The 22,582-nt window shown below is 35.7% G+C and overlaps 1 protein-coding gene across 6 annotated transcripts in view; it reads left to right on the forward strand.

The window, feature by feature from the left end:
• The window catches only part of JAKMIP1 (janus kinase and microtubule interacting protein 1), a 129,630-nt gene that overhangs the window by 93,380 nt on the left and 13,668 nt on the right, over nucleotides 1-22,582 (forward strand). For 5 of the 6 annotated variants that reach the window (XM_042812213.1, XM_042812212.1, XM_042812215.1 and 2 more), the window contains exons 13-14: nucleotides 2,747-2,809; nucleotides 4,011-4,387. In XM_042812213.1, the coding sequence (XP_042668147.1) occupies nucleotides 2,747-2,809; nucleotides 4,011-4,184 (237 nt within the window). In that variant the 3' untranslated portion in view covers nucleotides 4,185-4,387. Of the gene's footprint in view, nucleotides 1-2,746; nucleotides 2,810-4,010; nucleotides 4,388-7,060; nucleotides 7,163-9,531; nucleotides 9,586-10,546; nucleotides 10,613-14,090; nucleotides 14,160-16,918; nucleotides 16,997-18,572; nucleotides 18,777-22,582 lie in introns of those variants that run through there. The other variant, XM_042812217.1, reaches the window with a different exon arrangement.

Consider the following 22,582-nt stretch of genomic DNA (forward strand, 5'->3'; position numbering starts at 1 on the left):
TCCACATATACATGCATTCTAAATTCTGTTCCTACTGTCATTCAGGGTAGTTTTCTCTCTTTTCTGTTTTGTCTTTGCTATAAATTCCAACAAGATGAGTATTCTGTATCATAGAATATTTTGGTGTGTAACACAGGAAAATTTAGAAGAAAAAAATTAACTTCCCTATATTCTGGAGCAATAAACTGCCGAGTGTATCTGGCCACTGGAAGCCACTTGCTGTGTAAACTCTTCTGAGCTTCATTTCTTGGAGGACACAACAACTTTCAAATTGCCATAACGTCACACAGAGTAAAATTGGGCTTCCCTGTACCTTGTAAATAACTGCAAAGATCTGGCTAATGCATATTCAATGCATATTTAATAATATTTAGGATAGTCAGTAAGACTGATAGGAGAATGAATGGTGGATTTAAAAGATGTTCAGATGCATAAGTGCTAGAACACACAGAAAATTGGATGTTATTTTATCATTTCTTTATTGTTTAAAATAACAGCTTAAGATTGCTGGTAGTATATGGCAATAAAATTGGGTTATTTATCTGTAGATAAACATTTTGAAGACTAATAATCCTAAAATACCAAATGAAAGCAACCTACAAGTTATGTCAGGTTAACACTATTGATATTTTTATAGTTTCTATATCGTGTATAGTTCTATATAAGAAAACTTTCTGCAAGTTTCTGTATAAATTTGAATGCTTGGGAACCGTATTTAAATTGATAAAATTGATAAAAACTGATAAAAATTGTTTATGCTCACTTCCATACCAACTGCAATTTGCTTAGTAAATTCTATGTAAGTAAAATATTATTAAGAAATATGTTATCAATATAAAAATGATGACTTGTTGAGGTTTTGGAGGAATAGTTGGAACTGAAAACCTCATGAGGATCAACTACGTTTTCATGTGTTGATGATAATGGTGATGTAGGCAAATTGCTGTGTAACTGAAAACAGCAACAAAATAATTGACTATTACAGAGTAAAATACAAGCAGTATGTGTGTAAACATGACAAGAGAAAATGGATACACATGCAAGAAATTACTTCTGAGACTTGTTTCTTGAATGGCAATATGAAAAATAAATGTCTGGAAATAAGAATTTAGGTAGTTTATTACGTTATGGGATTCTTAACCATATTCATGACCTTTAATCTCTTAGTAATCCTGAGAAGGCCAACAGGGATGTGATAAGGAGCAATACAGTAGTATACCTATTGGGCTAGTTTGTACACTAGCATTAGATTTTCACAGAATTTGTCACAGTGTCTTCCTGAGAGCTGAAGAACCTACTTAGTTTCCTAACTTGTTAGTCCTTATATTCAACAAAATAAATGATTATGATAATAAACTGACATCTTTGTGCCCTATGTCATTTTTTGAAATTACTTTGTCATCTAGTAGGTCATAACAATGTTGACTATTTGATCAGACTTGTGAAATGTTCATTTGGAGAACCATTCCATAACATATTTTCATAAAGGAAGCAGTGAATTAAAAGATTCTACTGAGTTATCCCAGGATATTTTAGTCCAATATTACAACTGTAGGAAACAGAAGCTGTGAAGACTTTACCAGCTCTCTTGATATCAAATTCAGAACAAAAATTGAAATCTTGTAGTTAAAAAGTAATTTGAATCTTGACTAATTAGTTTTTTTTATTTATTTAAAAAATTCTTGACAAATACAATGTTTTTCAGTACTAATCTTGGTACTGTATTCTTGGTATGTCTCCTTTAACTCCATAACAGAACAAATTGTTTGTTGCATGGAAGTTAAAATGTGCTGGCCCACACTTCTTTGACAAATAGGAAAAGGAATAAAGGCAGTAGAGTGTGAAACTTGTTCTCTGTAAGTAGAAAATCAAACTTCAAACTTAAAAAAAGAAAGTGGGTTAAATATTTTTTTCTTATAGCTGGCCATTCAAGGCTATTTATAGGGTTTGGATGGCCCTATTTCATTATTTTCTACTGCAGTATCAACGTGCAAAATCTTTGCTGACAAAGAGTATCAGCCTTACTTTAGAAAATCACTTAGATTTTAAACAAGTTGTCTTTTTTACCTAGAAAATAATATCATAAAGCACAATGAGCCAGGTTGTGCAAATACTTTTCTCTATAGTGAATAGAATGATGTTAGAATCCATAAAGTCTGAATATCTATCTTTGTTTTTGTAATCTGGGGTGTTTGATGAGGTCAGTTAAAGCCACAGAAAAACCTAAAAGCAAAGATCAGCTTTGGAACAAATGATCAAATAGAAACACAGTTTTCAATTGGAGAATCTTATATCATCATCCTTCTTCCATTGTCTTAAATTCCCTGTCACAAACACTGTGTATTAGCCTGATTCTCACTCTTCTACCAGAGAGCAACTGACTGTATGTCTCTGAAACTAAATTTCATTTGTTTTGTGTAATAATACATTTTTTTTCTTCTTCTCCAGTTGGATTTATGTTATAAAATTCAAAATCAGATGATTTTGCAAGAGAGTTCTCGGCTTCTTTCAGTGGAAAATAAATAGTTTTGAATTAAGCTAAGTTGAATAAATAAATCTTTTTAAAATGACAAAATATCATATATGTGTGTTTACCCAGAGTTACTGTATATAAACCTTTTAAAGTAAATTGATGAGTGATCATTTCCTTACATGAGTGTGCAATGGTCTGGAATTTTCTAACTGTACTTATTTGTCTTGTTCAACAAAATATATGTTATCTTCTAAATTTTCTTCTTCCTCATAGGATTCAAAATGGGTTGAAGAGAAGCAGTTGCTAATCAGAACAAATCAGGAGTTACTAGAGAAGGTATATGTTCAGAGTTTGGCAATTTTTTTTTTTTGGCAATTTCTGTGCTTTTTTTTTTTTTTTTTTTTTGGCAATTTCTGTGCTTTATCATAAAACGAGTGGCAAAAGGAAAGGAATGTACATGGGGTCATCAACATAAAAATTGCATTCTTTATTTTTCTCCAGAAACAGAAATTCTGATTTTCTCCAATTAAAGTGCTAATATACTTATGTATTCTTTGGGAATGGAAACTGCACTTTATTGTGGCACTACTACTATGTTGTATAGCCAGTGTGTCTGATCATTCAAGTTTCTGCCAAAACATAACCATGGTAATATGAAATTTTACCAGTTACGCAAAGATTCTTACTGCCAGGACCATTCAAACTAAAATTCCAAAATTATCTGCTCACTTCAGCAGTTTTTTCACATTAAATAGTATTAATTCATTGTAGACTATTATACCTTTTATTGTCTGAAATATTCAAAGCTAAACATCCTCATTGGTCTTTACTAATGTAGGTAGAAAAGTTAGCTGATACTTAGAATGTAACAATTATTTTTGTTCTTAGTAAATGTAGAACAATATTAACACAATAGGAACAAGATAAAGTGCACGAATGAAAGCAATTACAGCTGGACTTGATTTGTCCAGACACATGCATGGCTATTCTAAGTAACTGCACCATCACGGTCTGCTGTATCATATTCAGGTGCTCCTCTTCAGTCCAGTTTCACTAACTAAAAAGACCACACAATTAAGCCAGACAGTAGACCAAAGGTATTAGTTGACATAATGAGGGTCAATTTTGAATTTCTGTTTTATCACTGTTAGTGTCCCAAAGCAGAAATCTGGAAAATTAAAAATAATAGTTAAAAAACCCTCCATTATTCTCCATTATATGTTGTTTTCACAAAGATAAGCAGAACAGTCTGCCCAAAGTTAATCAGTTTTATTCACCTGATGTTAAAAGTAAGCTTGTATTTCCTCACTTGTTTAGATGTAATGCTCATACAGCTTTTCATACTGGCTTCCAAATTACTGTTCTGCTGGTTCTTACAAATACTTTCAGATGTGATGCTTCTTCTCTATGCCCAAGGCAAGGTCCAACATCTAATGAGAAACTCAAGTAACAGTTTTGCCTGAAACTCTGACCCATAACTCAGTATAATTCCCTTTCTGTTATTTACAGGATGTTAGATGTTGTGTTTTTCTCATAGATTTACAGAATGGAGCAAGAAGAGCAGCAGCTGAAGAACGAGATGCAAGATGCAAAAGACCAGAATGAGCTGTTAGAATTCAGAGTGCTAGAGCTTGAAGTAAGAGATTCTCTCTGTTGCAAACTCTCAAATGGAGCAGAAATTATGTTTGAACCCAAGCTGAAATTCCTGTAAAGATTACTGATGTCTGGTGCATGTTTAAGGGAAGTCACTTAGGTATATATTTTTTAAATGTTGTATCTTGGGATAATGAGATTGATACCACTGCCTTAATATGTTTTGGAGAGAGTACTCACTTGTGTTTATAAAGATGTAATATAGCTAATATATATTGCATATAGTTTGTTTTACATCTAATAAAATATTTTGTTTTGCAATATTTTGCCTTTTTTATTTGTTTCATTTCCATAACTACTCCTTTCCTGCATGTGAAATCACTTGGTATGTATACTACAGCCTCGTTTGGCATTGCTTCAATTAACACACCTTCTCACATCTTGCATGCAGTGAATTCTAAAGATCTGACACATCCATCACATCAATTGCTTTTAATTACACTGATTTAAGATTGACAGCAGTAGTATGAAGTAAAACGGTATCAAAAGAACAAAGTAGTTTTTAGTTTTTCTTACCTGAAATATATTTTCTGATGGTATAAGATGCTCATGGGATGAAAATAATTTTCACCACTCAGAAGAAGGAAAATAAACCTCTAAGAAAGTCAGTGTTAGAGGTGAGGCACGAGTACAATTTGTGGAAGTGGGAAGTTGCCCATAGCAAACTTCTTTAACAAATTCTGTGAAATAACTGTGAAATTATTTTCATGAATAACAGTTTGAACACGTAGCCTCTGATCACAGTAGAAAACAATAGTCCTCGTTGCCTTGTAAACGAGACCCATGTAAAATTCAGTGTGAGTAAACAGCTTGTGTGAGATGCAGTCCCGCAGTCATACTGTCTGATAACATGTAGTTCAATATCAGAGATCATCAGCCGTCTCAACACCATCTTGAATAAACTCCCGGAACTCTCTCAGAGTCACTTCTCCATAATTTTCATCACCCAGCACGTTTCACCAAAAATCTTGGCATGTGCAACTTTTCTGATAAAGATGAAAACGTCATGTCATCCTGTTGTGTGGACATTTCTCTTTTTCTTTTACCTTTGACATTTCTTAATCTATTTTTAATCATTTATTTTATCAACCATATATCATAGTATATTATATTCAAAATTAAGAATTTACGTTATTAGAATTTCAGTACGTGTTCTGGAAAATAAAAGTACTTTCTAATATATACTCTTTATATTTTATTAAGCAACTGTAGATTAGAATGCTGAACAACTGTAGATTAAAATCCTGAACAATTCAGCTTTCAGAATTTCAGTTACCTTAGAATCTGCTCATTAAAATTTAAGTGTTCTTAGAAGTACAGCAGTCTCAAAAAATGCCCTTGAAAGGAAAATTGCTTCAAAACATTCTTCAGGAAAGTATTTTCCACATACAAAAATCACTTGAAAAGTAGTTCAGCTTAAATGGTCTAGTTTCATTATCTGCCAAATATTTAAGGACTTATTTCACAGGATAACAAGGGGAGTATTTTTGTATGATTGCAGTAAATGACATTTTTCGTTTGTGGGCAAGCATTTAGACACAAACGTGATTGACAACGTGAATGCTTTAGTAAAGTCATGAACACTTCTCATAACCAGAATATTTTTTTCAGAACACCTAAACTGTGTCAGATAAAAATTACATAAATGTAGAAAACAGAACCAGTTCTACATAATTTAACACAAGCAAATCCAGGTGAGTTTAGTGTAATAGCAAGTCACTAATTAAAAAAAAAATAAAAAAATCTAAATTGGTAATTGAATTTGGAAAAGAATTAAGCTTCTGTTTTGTCTCTGAATAGCTAGGTCACTTAAATCCATTTCAAAATTATGCTGCTAATAGAAAAACTATTTAAAATAATGATTATGCGATGAAAAAAATATGTAAAATGAAGAGATATTTTTCCCTCCATATTGTTGGTCCTAGCTTGACTAGTCAATGAACAAGAGCTGCTGTACTTTGTAACCCGCTTAAGTGAATGGGCGCTTCCCACTTGTGATTACCAATTGAAGCACCTCCTTTGTGGTTTAGAAATCAGGTAATGCTTGAACAGAACTTACTGAATTTGCAGCAACTCTCTTTCATTAAAACTGAAACTGAAGGCAATGTTGGCAATGCCTCTTCTTGTTAGGAGAGGAAATCCAGTTTTTCTCGCCTGGGTTCCCATGGCCATAGTGAGCTTGCTCATTGTGCATCCTAGTGCCTTGATTTGCAGTCTTATTCCAGTCATTCCCAGAAATATCTTGAAATTTCACTTAAGTAAGGTCTTATTTGTTGTTTTATTCTCTTTTTGTCTTCTGAAGAAATAATAGGTTGATATTTTGAAGAAACACATGAAAATCAAGTAGATGGGTTGGATGAGAATTTATAATTTTTTACTTTTGGCATAAAGGCATATTGCAACATCTGGGATTGTGCAGTGAATAAGACAGGATTTTACATGTTCTAATCCAAAGGATAACTGTAGAATAGAGTAGATATAGAGCTTTAATTTTTTTTAGGTGGAATACATAACCATATTACTTGGTGACAGAGTTTACATTTTTTCCTGCAGTTTCTTATTGCTAAATGATCACTTTTTTCTTGAAAGAGAACAATAGTTATATAAGACCGTGACTGGAATTAATTATTGCAATAGCTACAATTGCTCCAGTCAGTAATTTGGGCAGCATAAAAGAGTTTCTTCTACTGAAGTGTAGGTATTTGTTTTGCAAACTCTTTGTGTACATAGAATCAACTGGAACTCAAAATTATTTTGTGTGCTTAGCTAAGCCCAAAGTCTTTCAAGTATGGTGAACACAGGAGGAAATTCCACAAATTTGGAATATGAAAAGAAATCTGTGTTTTTAATGTACAAGTCTTTTTTTTTTTTTTTTTTTTTTTTAATGATATGTGTTAATCACACATCTTGTTTTTAAATAAAATCTTTCCTCAGGAGAGAGAACGAAGGTCGCCAGCATTTAATCTTCACTTAACCACCTTCCCTGAAAACAATGGAAGCGCGCTGCAACTGTTCTGTCAGCATGAAGGAATAAAGGTATATGTTGGGCATTAGGAACTGTTGGATGGCCAGAATGAAGAACTTAATATTCAAATGATTGGTTTTCCATTATTATTATCTTGCTGTAGGGAAGAAAATCTGAAAAATAAGTATAGTAAGAAAATACATTTTCAACTTGGTAAAGGGCTTCATAAGAATACGTTGTGGTCATTTGTAAGGCTTTTGTAAATGAAAATGAAGACTGGTCAGTTTACAAGCTCTTTAACAGAAGGCTGGTTTCTGTTCAGTCCTTTAATAAGTGTAATACTATCAGTAGAGGAAATCGACTGAGAGTGTAGGATGTGTAGTTCTCTCTCTCTCTCTTATATATATATATGTATATACGGGGAACTGAATCTTTACAAAAAAATTTAAAAGTCAATCTAGTCATGTCCCTAAATCACATTGACTGTCATTAACTAACATATAGTCACAGACGAGTTTTGGTTGGAAGGGATTATAAAGTTCATGCTCCAACCACCAAGCATATCACCTTTCAAATAGAGCCTCCAGAGGATGCCAGATCTGCTGTTAACATATTTGTTATTCTAATTTGCATGTTGACTGTAGCTGGTACAGGATTCATTTTTAACTACGGTCTTCTGTTGCATGAAAGATTTTTCTTTCTTTCTTTCTTATTATTTTTATTACTTTTTTTTCTTTCAATTCTTTCAATTTATTTGCCTGGAAGCAGAGATGGTCAACTCATATGGGCATATTAAATTGTTTGCTTTTAAATGTTTTCAGTTTCAGAGTGATAGAAAATCTGCTTTGAGTTTTAAATATTTCTTTTTGCTTCTTTGTGGAAATTAACTAGAATGAGAATTTTGGGTTTAATAGGGCTAAGAACTGGCATGTCTTACTGAATTCCAAATCCTCACCAGTGAAGGGTCAGCTAAAGTTTCTGTTCAACATTGTCATAATGATTCTGCTGATCAGAATCATTAGCTTTGACTTCAATTCAGTCCAAATACAAGAGTATTTTAAGCTCTGCTCCATTCTAAAATTACTGATGTGCGCTGTTTAGTAGCTGCTGTGGCATGTAGATGCAGTGCTGCAGTGTTGAGGTGGATGGCAAGAGAGGAAGTGTACTTCCCATGATAGACAAATGTAATACATGATTCCTTATTGGAGCCAGAGTATTCCATTTTATACAGACTCTCTTCCACAGCTGTGATTTTCAGGCAATCTTTCAATTCCTTATTAAACCTTACTCACTGGAGTCTATTGGATGTGGAACAGTGAGCAAATATATTCTGATATAGTTATGTACTTTGCAAGCACAGCTAATTTCACTTCAAAGAAATTGAAAGATCACTCATCCTGACTTCTTGTACCATGCAACTGCATAGCACACAGATGGAAACCAGCATGTAACATGCTGTAAGTAATGAAACTAATGAGCCAAGGTACAGCCATTGGGGAATGCTGATCTCTGCTAAGAAGTGCTGAATATGAGAAGTTGAGGGTGCCAGCATTATAATGGCTGTCTTTTTATGTGTGTATATTGAACATTTTTGGACTAACATCAGCCGGTCTGTACTCATCCAATCAAGCCTTCTTACCTTCAAAAAGCACAACTACATACAAGCAGTCAAAGGAAATATCCCTGCTCCACAATAATCTGTGGGCCAAACATGAAATCATTCTAGTATGTGTTGTTATCACAGGTTAAGCAGTTCCAGGAACCTTTACAATAACTTTTTACAGTAGAAAATAGAGTTCTGCTGCCTAGGAATGGTCCTTGGCACTTTTAAATCTCATCATCTGTGGATGTATTCCTCCTCTTTTTTTTGTATCAGTGAAGTGTTTGCCTTGGTTGCAGTGACTGGTTGCTGTTCTCTGTGGATATGGGGGTGACTGGCAGAGAAACGTGGTTTTCTACTCAGAGAGGTTGTGAGTTAGCAGTTTTTGCAGGAGCACATTTAGCCCTCTGTGCACATTCCCCTCTGCCATGAAAATGCTGATCTGGAACTCTTCTGTTTTGCTCAAGCAGAGAAAAAAACAACAACATACCTTCTTAGTTATTATTTTACTGTCCCTTTAATTTCTATGGCCTGATGTGCTTCACACTCCACACCAAACTGTGAGGGGGAAAAATAAAGGTACTTTATGTCTGTTTATCAGTTTTGTTCATTCACTGGTGTACATCAGCAGGATGCACAGATCTCAGGGTAGCTTGCTGTATTCAAGTGATATTTGACTTTGTTTCTGAAATTATCAGTAACACTTTTGTAGTTATGATGCAAAACTCACGTTTAACTTATTGGCATTTCAAGAGTCTGCATGCAAAGGTGCCTAAAATGCAGCATGTAAAACTGTTTCTCACCTTCTTTATAAAAAATGGTATTGAACATCTTTTTCAGGATGTGAATATATCAGAACTCATGAAGAAACTAGATATTCTTGGAGATAATGGGGTAATGATTTTTAATTTTAAATGTAATACTAGCTTTATTGTTGTTTTCAAGCAGTTGGGTTTTTTTTCCACTGCACAGAATAACACATAAGAAAATGTAGAGTGATTTTTATATGTCTCTATTTGTATTAAAAATGTGAATCATCAGACACTACTTATACAAAAGATTTCAGATAAATTGAAGTTAAAGTGTATTTCCTCAAGACAGGATTTGATCATGGCTGAATGACTTGAAAGAACGGACTCTGTAGTAGGTGCAAGAATGAGGCATAAAGCAACCTAGGGGAGAAAATCAAGGGAGTCAAAGCCAGAACCAGTTTGTATCTCTTAGGTGGTAATAGCAGTACCTGCTGCAATGAGGATGCCTCTGCAGGAGGATGTTTACTGGGAAAAACTGCAAGGATAACTTCCCCTGCATTGCCAAATACCAAATAAATTTCTGGTTCTACAGTTGGGGCACAAAGAACCATGGAGATGTTTACAGGTAGCTTTAACAGTTTGGCATATTTACTGTACTAATTTTAAGTTCCAGATCTATTTTTTTATGCTGCAAATTGTGTGGATATTTCTATAGGAGTTGCTCTTTTATATGCCTTTAAGGAATAGAGGCATGGCTCTGAACTGGACTTGAGGGAACCTTCACTGCTGCATAGCTATATATATAATATAGCAAACTGCTATTTTGTATGGCTAGAAAAAAAAATTCAAAATCCTTGACAAAAACAACTTGGTTCTCATGAAATAATAAACAGATGCAAAAGAACTGTTGAATGGTATGTTGAATTAGAGCAGAGATGAAGCACTTTTCTAAATTTTCAGTCATTACACTTTTTCTGAACGTGTTTATAAAGTACTAAATGTAACTTGTTTACTTTGATTCTCTACATTGCAGTTAAAATTCATCACTTGTATTGAAGAATGGATTTCCAATCCAATTTAAAATGCATTTTTTTGTATTTTAGAATTTGAGAAATGAAGAACAGGTTGCAATAATCCAAGCTGGGACTGTACTTTCTCTCTGTGAAAAGGTAGAACTCAGTAAAAATTTTTGTCTGCCTAAAAGACCAACCATGTCTGTTGAGATCTCATGTAGCTTTGTCAGAGAAGCATGATTTTCCTGTTAAAGGGATCTGGAAAGGAGCATATATTCATCTTTACATGATTTTATTAGGATTGTGATGTTTTAAGATGTAATCTAACACTCAAATAAGATCAATTTAAAAAATAAAAACTTTCTCTGGAGATATGTCTTAGAATAAGTTACTAAAAAGCCTCTGGACAAGAGCAGCTTCATTCTGAGAAAAGCCAACATTCTCCAGGGGACTCTCCTGGGCTGTTGCAATGTTCTCTCTAAGTCACACTATTAGTCCACTTTGGCCCACTTCTATGCATGACAGAGAAGCCTGAATAGCCCATGGTCCTTTGATCTGTATAGTGGGCAAAAATAACAAAAAAGTGCAAGTCACTCAACGACTATTTACTTCTCCAGTTACAGACTGAACATAATCTACATACGAGTAATGATGACACTTAAAATGAACTAAGAATATCTTACCTTCTTGGTTTTTTTTAGTGAAGGAACTTCACCGCTTCCTTTCATAGTTAACTACAAAATCTTTCCTATGCTTTTAAAATTCATAAACAAAAGTTTAAAATTGAAATCCGAGCATTTTGTTGAATAAGTTATCATTGCTTTAACTGACATTATTTTATTAATCTATTTATCTTAGTATCTCAACTTAGGTAATCTAAATAGAGCAATTTAATATTTATTAACTTAAGTGACTAATTAGTATAAGCAAAAAAATAATAATGAGGAGGACGGCTAAAAGAGCTTTTGACTGTACTATAGCATGAAAAACGTGAGGTAATGTTCACTGTCCTTTAAATTCAGTAGGCGGGAGAAGGCTGATTAGGAAAGATGAGATATGGCCAGCCTTTAGGGGTGGGACTGACTTATCATTACTTAATTAAATAAGTCCTTGCATAAAAACTGTCACTCGAATTATTCAACTTTTTAACTGGTGTCAGTGGTGCAGCTTAGAAAATTCACTCTTATCTGTAAGTTATTTCCAGTAGCAATAGATCACAGCATTAGTTTTGTAAGCAGAAGTAATTCTTCAAATTAATAGAAACATAAAATTAATGGCAGTAAAAGTTGTGCTTAAATTTCATTTCAAGTAAAATAGTGAAGTTTTTTTGCTTTGTTTTTGGTTGGTTTTGTTCATTTGTGGGGTTTATATGGCCATTTCCTAGTTTGCATTAAAGGATTTTTATAGTCATTTTACCATAGAATCCAATTTTTATAGAAACTCAACACTCATTCAGAAAGTTGGAGTCTTTCATTTTATCTTTCCTAGGCAAATAGACTACATTAAATGAATGAAATAAAAGTTGTTCATCTTTGGACTTTTCTATAGTTTAATTCAGAGCGTCACAGTAACCTAATAAGCACAACCTGGCAGGCAATTTAATGAAAAGAATACTCTGAGAACCATGAAACTTTTTTTCCTTTTCCTGGTGGGTACTTGAAGTACAATCTAATCAAATAACTCCGTAAGAAAGCACTATCCATATCCAAAATTTACCAAGACAAGGAAGACAAGGAATAGGAGAAAATAGTCCTATGCTGTCTTCAAAGTAAGAAACACAATACCACACATTTTCTTAAAATTTTGTTTTACAGCACACGTTGGGGGATATAAAATGCAAAGTAAAATACAATATCCGATAAACAAGACTAGATTATTGCTTTAACATAAGTCCTATTGGATGCATTGACAATTTAGGTTAGAAGAAATCCAAAATAAATCTATGCCTCTTCTCTTGTAATGTAACTATCTCAGATGTCCTGCTATGTGAGGGATAGATCCTTAGTTATGAGAACCTATCATATGTAATCACCTTATAATGATACAGCAAAGGCATTACAGACATAGATATGCTAGTTACATTCATGTGTGCTAGTTATTCACGCTTAATGTTTATTTCAATCAAATCTATCATACTCAGCCATTAGCAGTAATTTTTTTGGAAATCAAGCAAAGAAGGTTTCTGGGTACTGCTGGAACATTACCAGGAGCTTGCTTTGAATGCTACAACTGATTATGACTCATAAATACTTGCTTGTCCTTTTGTGCCCCTTGGCTCCAGAATGACTTGCATGAGAAGAACTGAATCAAAATTTAGTTCTGCATGTCACCCATAGGTTCAAAAAATTAGACCTCTAATTCTTGCAAACAACCTTTCATTTGCACCTATTGAGGGTTACTGTGAGAGATGATGAGTACATTCAATTTCTATTGATTTCAAGGGTTCCAAATGCTCACTGTCTTGCAGAATCCTTTATCAGTGGTGCAGTTTTGTTTAGCAATATCTTCCGTCCATCACCTTCAAAATGAAGAACACAAAGATTATGATGAGAACTGAATATGAGGTTCCTGGTCATTTCTTTCAGCTTTGTATTCTAAGACAAACATACTAAGTAGGTAAAACAAGACTCATTTTTTTATCCGTCAAACTCTTGAATAGTGGAAGATCCAAAAGCATAAATTCATTAACTCACATTTTGCTTATTTGTAAAGCAAAATCCTAAATTCAAAAAGTTGATGTGTAATCCTTATTCAAAGAATTAAACTAAGTAGCAGCAATCTAGTAAAGCCATAATTATTCATCCTCAGTGGCAAAGCTGTGGTTGGACCTAATTGGAACTGGACCTTGGAAAAGAAGCATTAATCTAAACTGTGCTCTCTGAAAACATTGATCCTTATTGTAGACCAATAAAAAAGAAAATAAATGAATACACACAGAGCATTCCTACTCATTCTGATAAATTCTGAATATAATATAGTCCTGATGATTGTTAATTAAGTAATTAAGCAAGTACTTTCTATATCTGCATTTAGCTTTCATGATATGTAAAATTCTTCATCCTCTTTTTCTTTTTTCTTTTTTTGCTTATCCCCACAATAAGGGTTTTGTGAGAGCAACAATGTTAACTTCTGTGTTTCCATTTTATTATTTCTTCTACATTACTGATGTTTTAGAAGTGTACCTATTATCAGTAAAGTATCAACTGCAAAATAAAGGCTCAAGCTTGCCACTTTGTCTTTTGTTTGTATTGTCTTCTGGGAAAGTGCAGAGCTAATGCCATCATAATGTTTTTACAAATCAAGACAACAAGCACTGATATATTAAGCTGGGAAAAATCAGGTTGATTTTTCATTGTTCACCAAAGTCAATGTTGAATTTTACAGGAGGAAGGAGTCTCTAGTTGTTAGAAAATAATCTCCACATTACTTTTGACTATGTTTCTACAGTCTTCCATTCTGCTTGCTTTCACAACCTGCTTAGTCATGCATTACTTCAAGTGAATAGATTAATATGTCTGAAGTGTATGCCTGGGAACTTTGGGAACAAACTTGGAGAATGTTTGGTGCAAATTTTTCAAAAGCTCTGGTTTTTCACTTCTCATTTTCTCCTTTTTATATTGCTGTGTTCATGTAGTGGTTAAAACAGATAGAGGGAACAGAAGCTGCGCTGACACAGAAGATGTTAGACCTGGAGAATGAGAAGGTAAGGAAAGAACACCAAAAACATAATTCATTTGGTTAAACTCATTTCAAAAGCAAGTTTTAAGCTTCACCACAGGTTGCTTTGCTGCCTTTCTCTGCTTTACTGAGATTGTTTCATGGTAGAATTTGCAAGAGGTATCCAGAACTGTTTCTTGCTTGTATTCTTTGGAGAGGGATGGAAGTGTCAAAGGCAATCTGGAGCAAAAATACTAAAATAGACACAAAATAGTACACAAAGGTATAACTTTACAGAGCAGATTAACTGAACAGTGTGAAATTGTGCTTTCTCTTTGCATTAATTTGTCTGGCAATGACATCTTTTTAATCATGCTAGAAGAATTGTCAAGAATATTTCTTTGCTCTCTGATATTCAGTCTCTGGACAAATCGTAAAGGCCTTTTACTCTAGATTGACAACCTTACCTTTTCACGTGTTAAGCAAAGAGTTTTGAAATATTTGCTTCTTTTTATTGGTTTGCCATGCCTGCTGTGCTTTTCATCTTCAAATAGCTTTACAAAAACAATTTAATCCTCACCGTCTTTTCCAGGTAGATAGTAATCAACATTACATGCATCTTAGAGAATAGGAAACAGAGGCAGAGAGGTTAAGTGATTTACCCAGAGCCGCTGAAGAAGTGTACAAAAAGAGAAGTGCTCAGACTGTGTTGAGCATAGCCTATCATGTTGGCTTTATTTGAATATAAGTATCCTTCCCACATTTAGCATTTCTATTTTTAATTCATTATGGAAAAATGGGAAAGTTTTAGAGAGGCAAAGTGCACAGAAATATTAGGTTTCTTTATAAATAAGGAATTGGAAAATGACAATTTCTTTCTAACTTAGTTTATCTTCCCATTTAATGTCTGTATTGCTTTTAGATGTTGCTGTCTAATTGTTAAAATAGCAATCTGAAAGTCTGAATTGCTGATGGTCTCTAAAAACTGAACTGTGAAATGAGTTTAGAAATAATATTATATCGTGCCACTGGTCCAGAAGTCCTTGGAGCCCATGTAAAGTATTCAAGATCTCACTCTTGGTCTCTCTCTCTTGCTTTCTTGGCTATCTTTTACAATGGCTTTTGAAGAGGTAATATGACCCAGAGCAGCTGTGCTGCTATTCTGGGATCTACTGGTAGCTTGATTTTCTCTGTAGTCTTGGGCAAGTCCGTTGACTCTACTGTGAGCCACTTGTAAGCAGCTTCAGACCAGGCCTGTACTTTACTTTGCTTTACACAGTACGTCTTCTACAACAGCCATGGAGCTGTTGCCATAAGCTATCTAAGAAAATAATGTCACCTGGGCAGTTGAGGTGGGATTCAATATAGTATCTAATACCATATTATATTCTTCAGAATGATGTCCGTGAGAGGCTGGGAAACAGGTTCTGCAGCACCTGCAAGAGACCCCTGTCTCTCTAGATGGATCACAGATCCTGTCAAGCATTAATTTGTGGATCAGGAAAGATTTCTTTTAAACCAGATGTTTGCAGTGAGAGTTTGCCATCAGTATTGTTCACAGCTATGCAAATTTTACACTGGCATACGCATGTCATGTGCAATTCCAACAGTTTTTAAATGTTTGAAGGTAAAATTTGACCAAGTAGTTTACTTGGGGATAATCCTCAATATTTTTTTGTATTGTCAACATATATATAGTTTGCAAGCAAGTCCTTCTGTTATATTTGGAAATGGTCATAGTACTAAAATAAGTTGATGGATGTAACAAGACTGGAGACATTTGTTTTATATACTAATAAAAGCTAGAACAAACATATTAAGATTCCTGTATAAACAAATTGTGATTTATTCTATGTATTACATGCTGTATGTATGTCTGCATGGATTGCAAGTGTTTGTTGAGTAGAATCAAACTTTATGATACTAAATTTGATCAAAAGGCCTTTGCTTTCTACCTAGAGAGGAAAATTAATAAAATCTACTATTTTATGTTCTACTTACTATCACTGAAGCACTCTAGAGGCATGTTTTTCTTGTAGTTTGACTATTCTTCAAACTGTTTAAATATTCACAAAATCATCCTCTCAGATTCTGAGTTTCACTGAAATATCAGCTATAAGTTATTAATTCTGTGGAAGTTAGTTCATTTGATTTTAAATATATACAAATCCTTGGCATGTCAAAAACTTCTTCAGCTCTGCAGCTATAGTCACTTAGTCTCTCTGGGCATCACATTACCCATTTTGAATTGGCTTTCCACCTCTACAAGCTGAAAACTGAATTTGTATTCCTGTTTCATTAACATGTCATGCATTATTGCTGCAAGATCTAGCTCGGGCCCTGCATCTTCTGATATTCTTCCTGGAAGAGGCTAAACAACACAGATTTTGGGTTGTCTCATGATTTCCTTGAGGGTCATACTGGATATTTTCAGAAAACCATTCAAGTGCCCTCACTGCTGTTATCACCACCCCTTCCTTGACCTATCTGTTGCACATAATTGACATTGGATCCATGCATGCACATTTGCATCCACCTCCCTACCTTTGGTTGCAACAGATCCAGGAAGCGTTGTACGCTGATGTAGAGGTCTGTGCTATTGGGTACAACTTGTTGATAGCACGCACATATTTTAAGTGCCTCTGTTGTAAATTTGATATCCAAATATCCTTCTGATGAATGTTGTCACTGACTACGGCTTTTCTTTTACTTTCAAGCGGAGAGTTTACATGAAAATGATGGCATTTATGATTCTCCATGAATTAAGATAAAGTACAAACACTTCCTTGCTTTATTGTTTCTTAGGACCTGTTCAGTAAACAGAAGGGTTATTTAGAGGAAGAACTCGACTACAGAAAACAAGCACTGGACCAGGCATACATGGTAGGAAAACAACAGTCATTCAATTTTCATGTTTGAACAGATTTGGTAAAATATTTTTTTTTCTTTTGATTTTAAATAGAGTTCTCTTTTAATTTACCTAGTGTTCTACCAGTCAGGGAAATCAATTGCTACGTAAATGAGGACTTAGGAGAGGAGTTGTAGTATTTAGACGTGTCATGTTTTTTTGTTTTGTGGTTGTTGTTTATAAATTCTAAAATGCATTAAATTGTTGTTAATACTTCTAGAATGGTAAGAGCTGGTCTGTCTGTGCATGAAACTATCCTGATAAAATATACCAGAAATAACTGTAGAACTCCTCCAGTATTACTTTTCCCTAAGCATTTGTGAGTATTGCTGGGAATGCTTATTCTTCCTATGCCCTTTCTTGCTGTGCTGTGCTGTCCTACCTAACATTACTTTTCCTAGTTTTCAAGTGGAATACTACAACCTTGCCTTTTCTCAGGCTATGCAACACAAAATGAAGCCTTGGGAATGATCTAGGAATTGACAAAAACGCACACTTAACTTTCTTAGTAGTGAGACTTCAGGAAATCAAAATATAATGACACGAAGAACTGTTTATACATCGTAAATATTTCCTATGGGGAAAATACTTTCAGGAAAGGAGCAAGGTCTCATGCTCAGAGCAGATGACAGATGGAAGCAAGCAGGCTCTATTTCTAGCACTGTGACCTTGAGCAAGCCATTTAACCTCTCTGTGCTGCTGCTTATGCATCACTAATATGGATAGAATTACCTACCTTAAAAAGGTGTTAAGAGGGCTAAAGGGATGTTGTCAGATGTTTTTGAACTAAATAGCATTCTATATTGTTTTGTAGAGGGAAATATAGAAATATGCTAACCACAGGAGCAAGAGAAATACTGTCATGATTCCTTTCTTTCTTTCCTCTTGGGAATATGGTTCTCCAGACAGGTTCTCCTGTGCTTTCTGCTTTGTCAATTGCTTCAGTTTGAGTTGGTGTATTAGAATCTGATTAGCAGTCTGACAAAGAGTGAGAGATTGAGGAGATTAGTGCACCCTGCAGTGTTTCTCTCCTTGTTGCTTGCAGTCATAGGTAACAAAGGGAGTGAAGTCGATATTGAGCAGTGGATAGCAGGACAGTAAGGCCAGAGAGAAAAGGCACTACTATTTTTGTTGTTCACAGCTTTTTTTCTGTATGCTACGGGCTTTTCATTTTGTAGAGTGACTTAGCAACTCAGTCGCAACAGAAGGGAAACTTTCAGTTTTCGGTGATTTTGTAATTTTCGGTATCGGGGCTCTGGGTGTCTTCTCACATATTAAAAGCAGACCTATTACCCAGGAAGAAATTAATCATTTAGTAGAATAGAAATCAGCCAGGTGTGTACTGGTGCTGGGTGGTTCTGCGCACTGTGTGTGGAATGCTCCTCACTGCTCATGGCTGCTGCTTTCTGTCCTGTTCCTGTCCCGTGTCTGTGCCCTTCTTCCCTCCTGCCCACGGCTGTGCTCGCTGGCCTTCTCCTCGAGCTGCGGGTGGGTTGTGTGCTTGTTGGGTTCAAACGGCAGCCTGTCTGTATGTGATTTGGGTTGCCTTAGAAAATCCAGGAGCTGGAAGCCACGCTGTATAATGCCCTGCAGCAGGACACGGGAAGGCGGGCGAGCGAATCGCTGACTGAAGCCCAGAGGGAGGATTTGCGGGCTGCTGTGGAGAAGGTGCGGCGGCAGATCCTGAGGCAGAGTCGTGAGTTTGACAGCCAGATCTTGCACGAGCGAATGGAGCTTCTTCAGCAGGCCCAGCAGGTAATCCCCGCTCTCTCTGCACCCTCCTGTCGGCGTTACTCTGTGGTGGCTGCCACTGCCCGTACAGCAGCATCTCACTGCAACTTGTCAAGTGGGGCTTAGTGTATACCTTGCACTGCTCCCTCATCAGGGAGATGGGCAGTGAGAGGACACTGTGGGCCTGGGCATGGTATGCACGCAGAACGAGCCACTGTCTCACTACAACGTCCTGTTGCACAGTCTGCTTCTTGTGTGTAGAACTACAGTCATCCACAGGATTCCATGGGGGGATTATTGCGAGTTTAAGGCTTATGTTAGGAAAAGCCAGAATGGAGGGAAACTTGTATGCCTTAACACTATGAAAAGTATTGACAAGCCTTCATTAACAAGCCTTAGCATTGGTTCAGAAATGCCTTGTCTCCTTCAGGACAAACACAACATAGATGGAGGGAAATTCCTGCCTTGTGGAAATGTGGTAATTGTTTATTAAATAATCCTTTGTATGATGATGGGTCTTTCTGTTCAGATATTCATGGAGAGAAGAGAATAGCATGGCTTAGTGAGTTAATTATTCCAATAGGAGTAATTCCTGTATGGCTCCTCATTATAGTAACATCTGGAAGATGCAGCCAGATGTTGCAGGTCTTGGAGACTGCCCTCTGGTTGCTCTGGCTGCTTTCTTTGCAAATCTGGAATCACGTATTCAAAACTTACTACGCAAATGCATGCAGGACATTATTGCTTTTTCAAGTACAGGTTACTGGGTTAGGAATTACATTTCAGTTTGGCTCAAGCTCTGTTTCAGTTTGCTTTGTAGATTAACACCGACTAGATTGGTATATTACATTAGTTCTAGCACTGTTGTGTTCATCTTCTCTCATCCTACAGTGATGAGAAATGCTGACAGTGTTTGAATTGAGCTCTCTCTTTCTAAAAGTCATCTTTTTCTTACTCCCTCAGTATGTTCTCTTGGTTTGGGAGATGTAACACTGAGATCAGGAGGGTATGAGCAACTCTTAAATCTTTGTTAATGAGTGTCCAATCAGTGAAGGTATACAGAAGGCTGGAGAAAGTAGACACAAACTAGTTGTAAAAGTGTCAGAAAGAAAGAGTAGATTAAATCTATGAAATTTAATCAATTAAGATAGAGTCAGAAGTTATCTGCTTAATGTTATTATCATGGCTGAAATTATTGAGAATTCTGGACAGAATTTTGATTTTTTTTTTTTTTTTTTTTTCAGAACTAGTAAATACTGTTTCTCACTGACATTTAGTAGGAGTGAATGGAATTCTGTGTTGCCACTGATTAGTGAGTACAGCATCAGTCTTTTTACCTCTTGTAGTAGCTCTGAACGTTAAAATAAATAAATAAATAAATCTATTTTTGGCTCTAAGCAACCACAAATCTATCTTTGCTCAGAGCCTTTGAAGAAATACCTTATACATCTGAGGAATACATTATTAATTGTATAAATCCTGTTTATCTCTCATAGACACTTACTCAGTCAGGCGCTGCTGAAGCTCATGGCATTTCAGATTTTGTTTATAGTTTGTCTGTTGCTGGATCTGACAGATGATAAGGTTTTTTTTCTGATATTTGCAAGAGTGAGCTTCAGAGGAGCAGATCACTCTTTCTGAACACTTCGTTCTAAGTTCTCTACATGTAAGTGATATAAAGTGTGAGATTTTTCCATCAGACTAGATACTATCTGGTCCTTTGTCCCTGTCTGGCATGTACTCTTTGAGGGACCATAATGGGCTAAGACCTTTCTGTAGTCCCACTGTACACCTGGGCAGAGCTCCTGTTTAAGCATGACATTGACAAATAGGTTTTACTAATAGGAGTAGATTTGTAGACCGAAACACTTACTTCCAAGGACACTACAGCTATACTAAGTGCATTTTAGATGTTTTCTTTGGGTTGTGCTGGGTTGTTAGTTTGGTCCCAGGTATTGCTCACTGAAGATATGTTAGAACATACCTTCATTTCAGTCTGGTTTATGTATTTATGGATTGCTCCACAAATTAAAGTCAAACATGATGGATTATAGAATGGTTTGAGCTGGAAGGGACCTCAAAGATCATCTAGTTCCATCTGCTGCTGAGGGCAGGCTGCCCAGGGCCCCACCCAAACCAGCCTTGAATACCTCCAGGAACATCCACAACTTCTCTGAACAACGCATTCCAGCACTTTGCCACCTTTTCAGTGAAAATTTATCCCTGACATTCAGTGAAAATCTCCCATCCTTTGGTTTAGAACCATTGTCCCTTATCCTATAATGGATGAGACTTCTCTTCTGCCTTAAAGCAAAATGGTGATGTAAGCATAGCCTCATTAGCCATGGATATTTATGTATCTGTCTCCAGACCCATATTATAGTGTGTCATTGGAATTTCGTGTTGTGCCCATCTCAACATACTTATGTTGCAGCCCTGCAGGACATGTTAAGCTAATTCTGCTGCCTAATAAGAAGCTAAGCATTTTAGTCATCTATTTTTAACCTCCTGTTGTTGACAGGAAAAATAATGTCAAAGATGGCAGTTAATTTCCCTAAAGTATGGAAAGCAAGCATATTGCATTTGAAATTCTTTACTCAGTTTCTTCTTAGTTGTTTTCTTCCTGAGGTTTGTATTTGTATGGGACCAGTGGTCAATGCTGTTAATCTAGTAGTTGTGTGCAAAAATGTACAGCTTAAAAAGACAACAGAAAAATAAACAAAAGGCCATAGTATGGAACAGTAGTGTTACAGGGCTAATCCTCACAGGACTAAATGTGTCTGCCATAGCTGGTGGCAGAAGCTGAAATGCTACAAAAAAGAGAGCACCTTGGAGTTGTCAGAGTCTTCATATAAGAATGAAGCTGTTCTAAATGTGCTAAATATATTTAGATGCTACATTAAATGAGTGTCCTCTTTTCTTGATGAATTTATGGATACCAGAGGTTTTGTTGACACAGGGTTGTTAGCAAGCACCAACTACACTGTATTCTGGCAAAAATGTAGTCAAGACTTTTTCACATTTATGCACTTTACAGTGCTTTCGCTGTATGTACCGTTCTTTATCTCCTGAAATGGAGGATAAGGAGAATGACATGGCAGCATGATGGGCCTGCTGGTTTTACAAAGAAAGGCAAAGGTTTTTTTCTGGAGAATATACTGTCTGAAAAGGATGCAGACATGCATGAATAAAAGTTGTCCAAAGTGAGCCTGTGCTGCTTTATGTGTGCTCATTTGTGTAGGTATGAAGCCCTAGTTTTTAGTCACTGTGTTTAAATGTTTGAATGCAATAAACATGTTTTAGGATGTTAAGCCCTGTTTTGCTTTGGAAGCTTTGTTCATCTTGTGCCTGTTTAGCCTCACATTATTATTATTAGTGTATAAATAAAATCATTCATGGGTATCCAACATGCATGAAGGAAACCAGGCTTCCGTGGAACCAAATCAGACAAACGCTGATTAGATCTGCTTGCTAAGACATACAAACTTTTACTAACTCAGAGAGCAACATGCAGATCTGGGGGACAGACCTGTGGCTGAAGCATAATGACAGTATTCCTTTCAAGTCATTAATGGTGTTTTGATTTCCATCATTCCCTCTGTTTGTGAGAGGCAAGATATGTTAATTAAAAATCTGTCACAAGCAGCTTGTGCTATTTGCTCCTAGCCATAGGGTGCATGCTGCTCCACTGCTGTTCCTGTATTTGTTATATTGTATGCTATAGTCTTTCTATGAGCTTTTGTAAGCCAGTTTATTTCTAACAGGACTTCTTTTAAAATTAACATGTTTGCTTTAGCCTGTGCAGAGCTGTGACTTTTGTGCACTTGAGA

This window comes from Centrocercus urophasianus, unplaced genomic scaffold (genome assembly GCF_019232065.1).
Source record: "Centrocercus urophasianus isolate 14NV4802_14NV808 unplaced genomic scaffold, USGS_Curo_1.0 seq_13, whole genome shotgun sequence".
In the NCBI taxonomy this organism is placed as follows: Eukaryota; Metazoa; Chordata; class Aves; order Galliformes; family Phasianidae; genus Centrocercus; species Centrocercus urophasianus.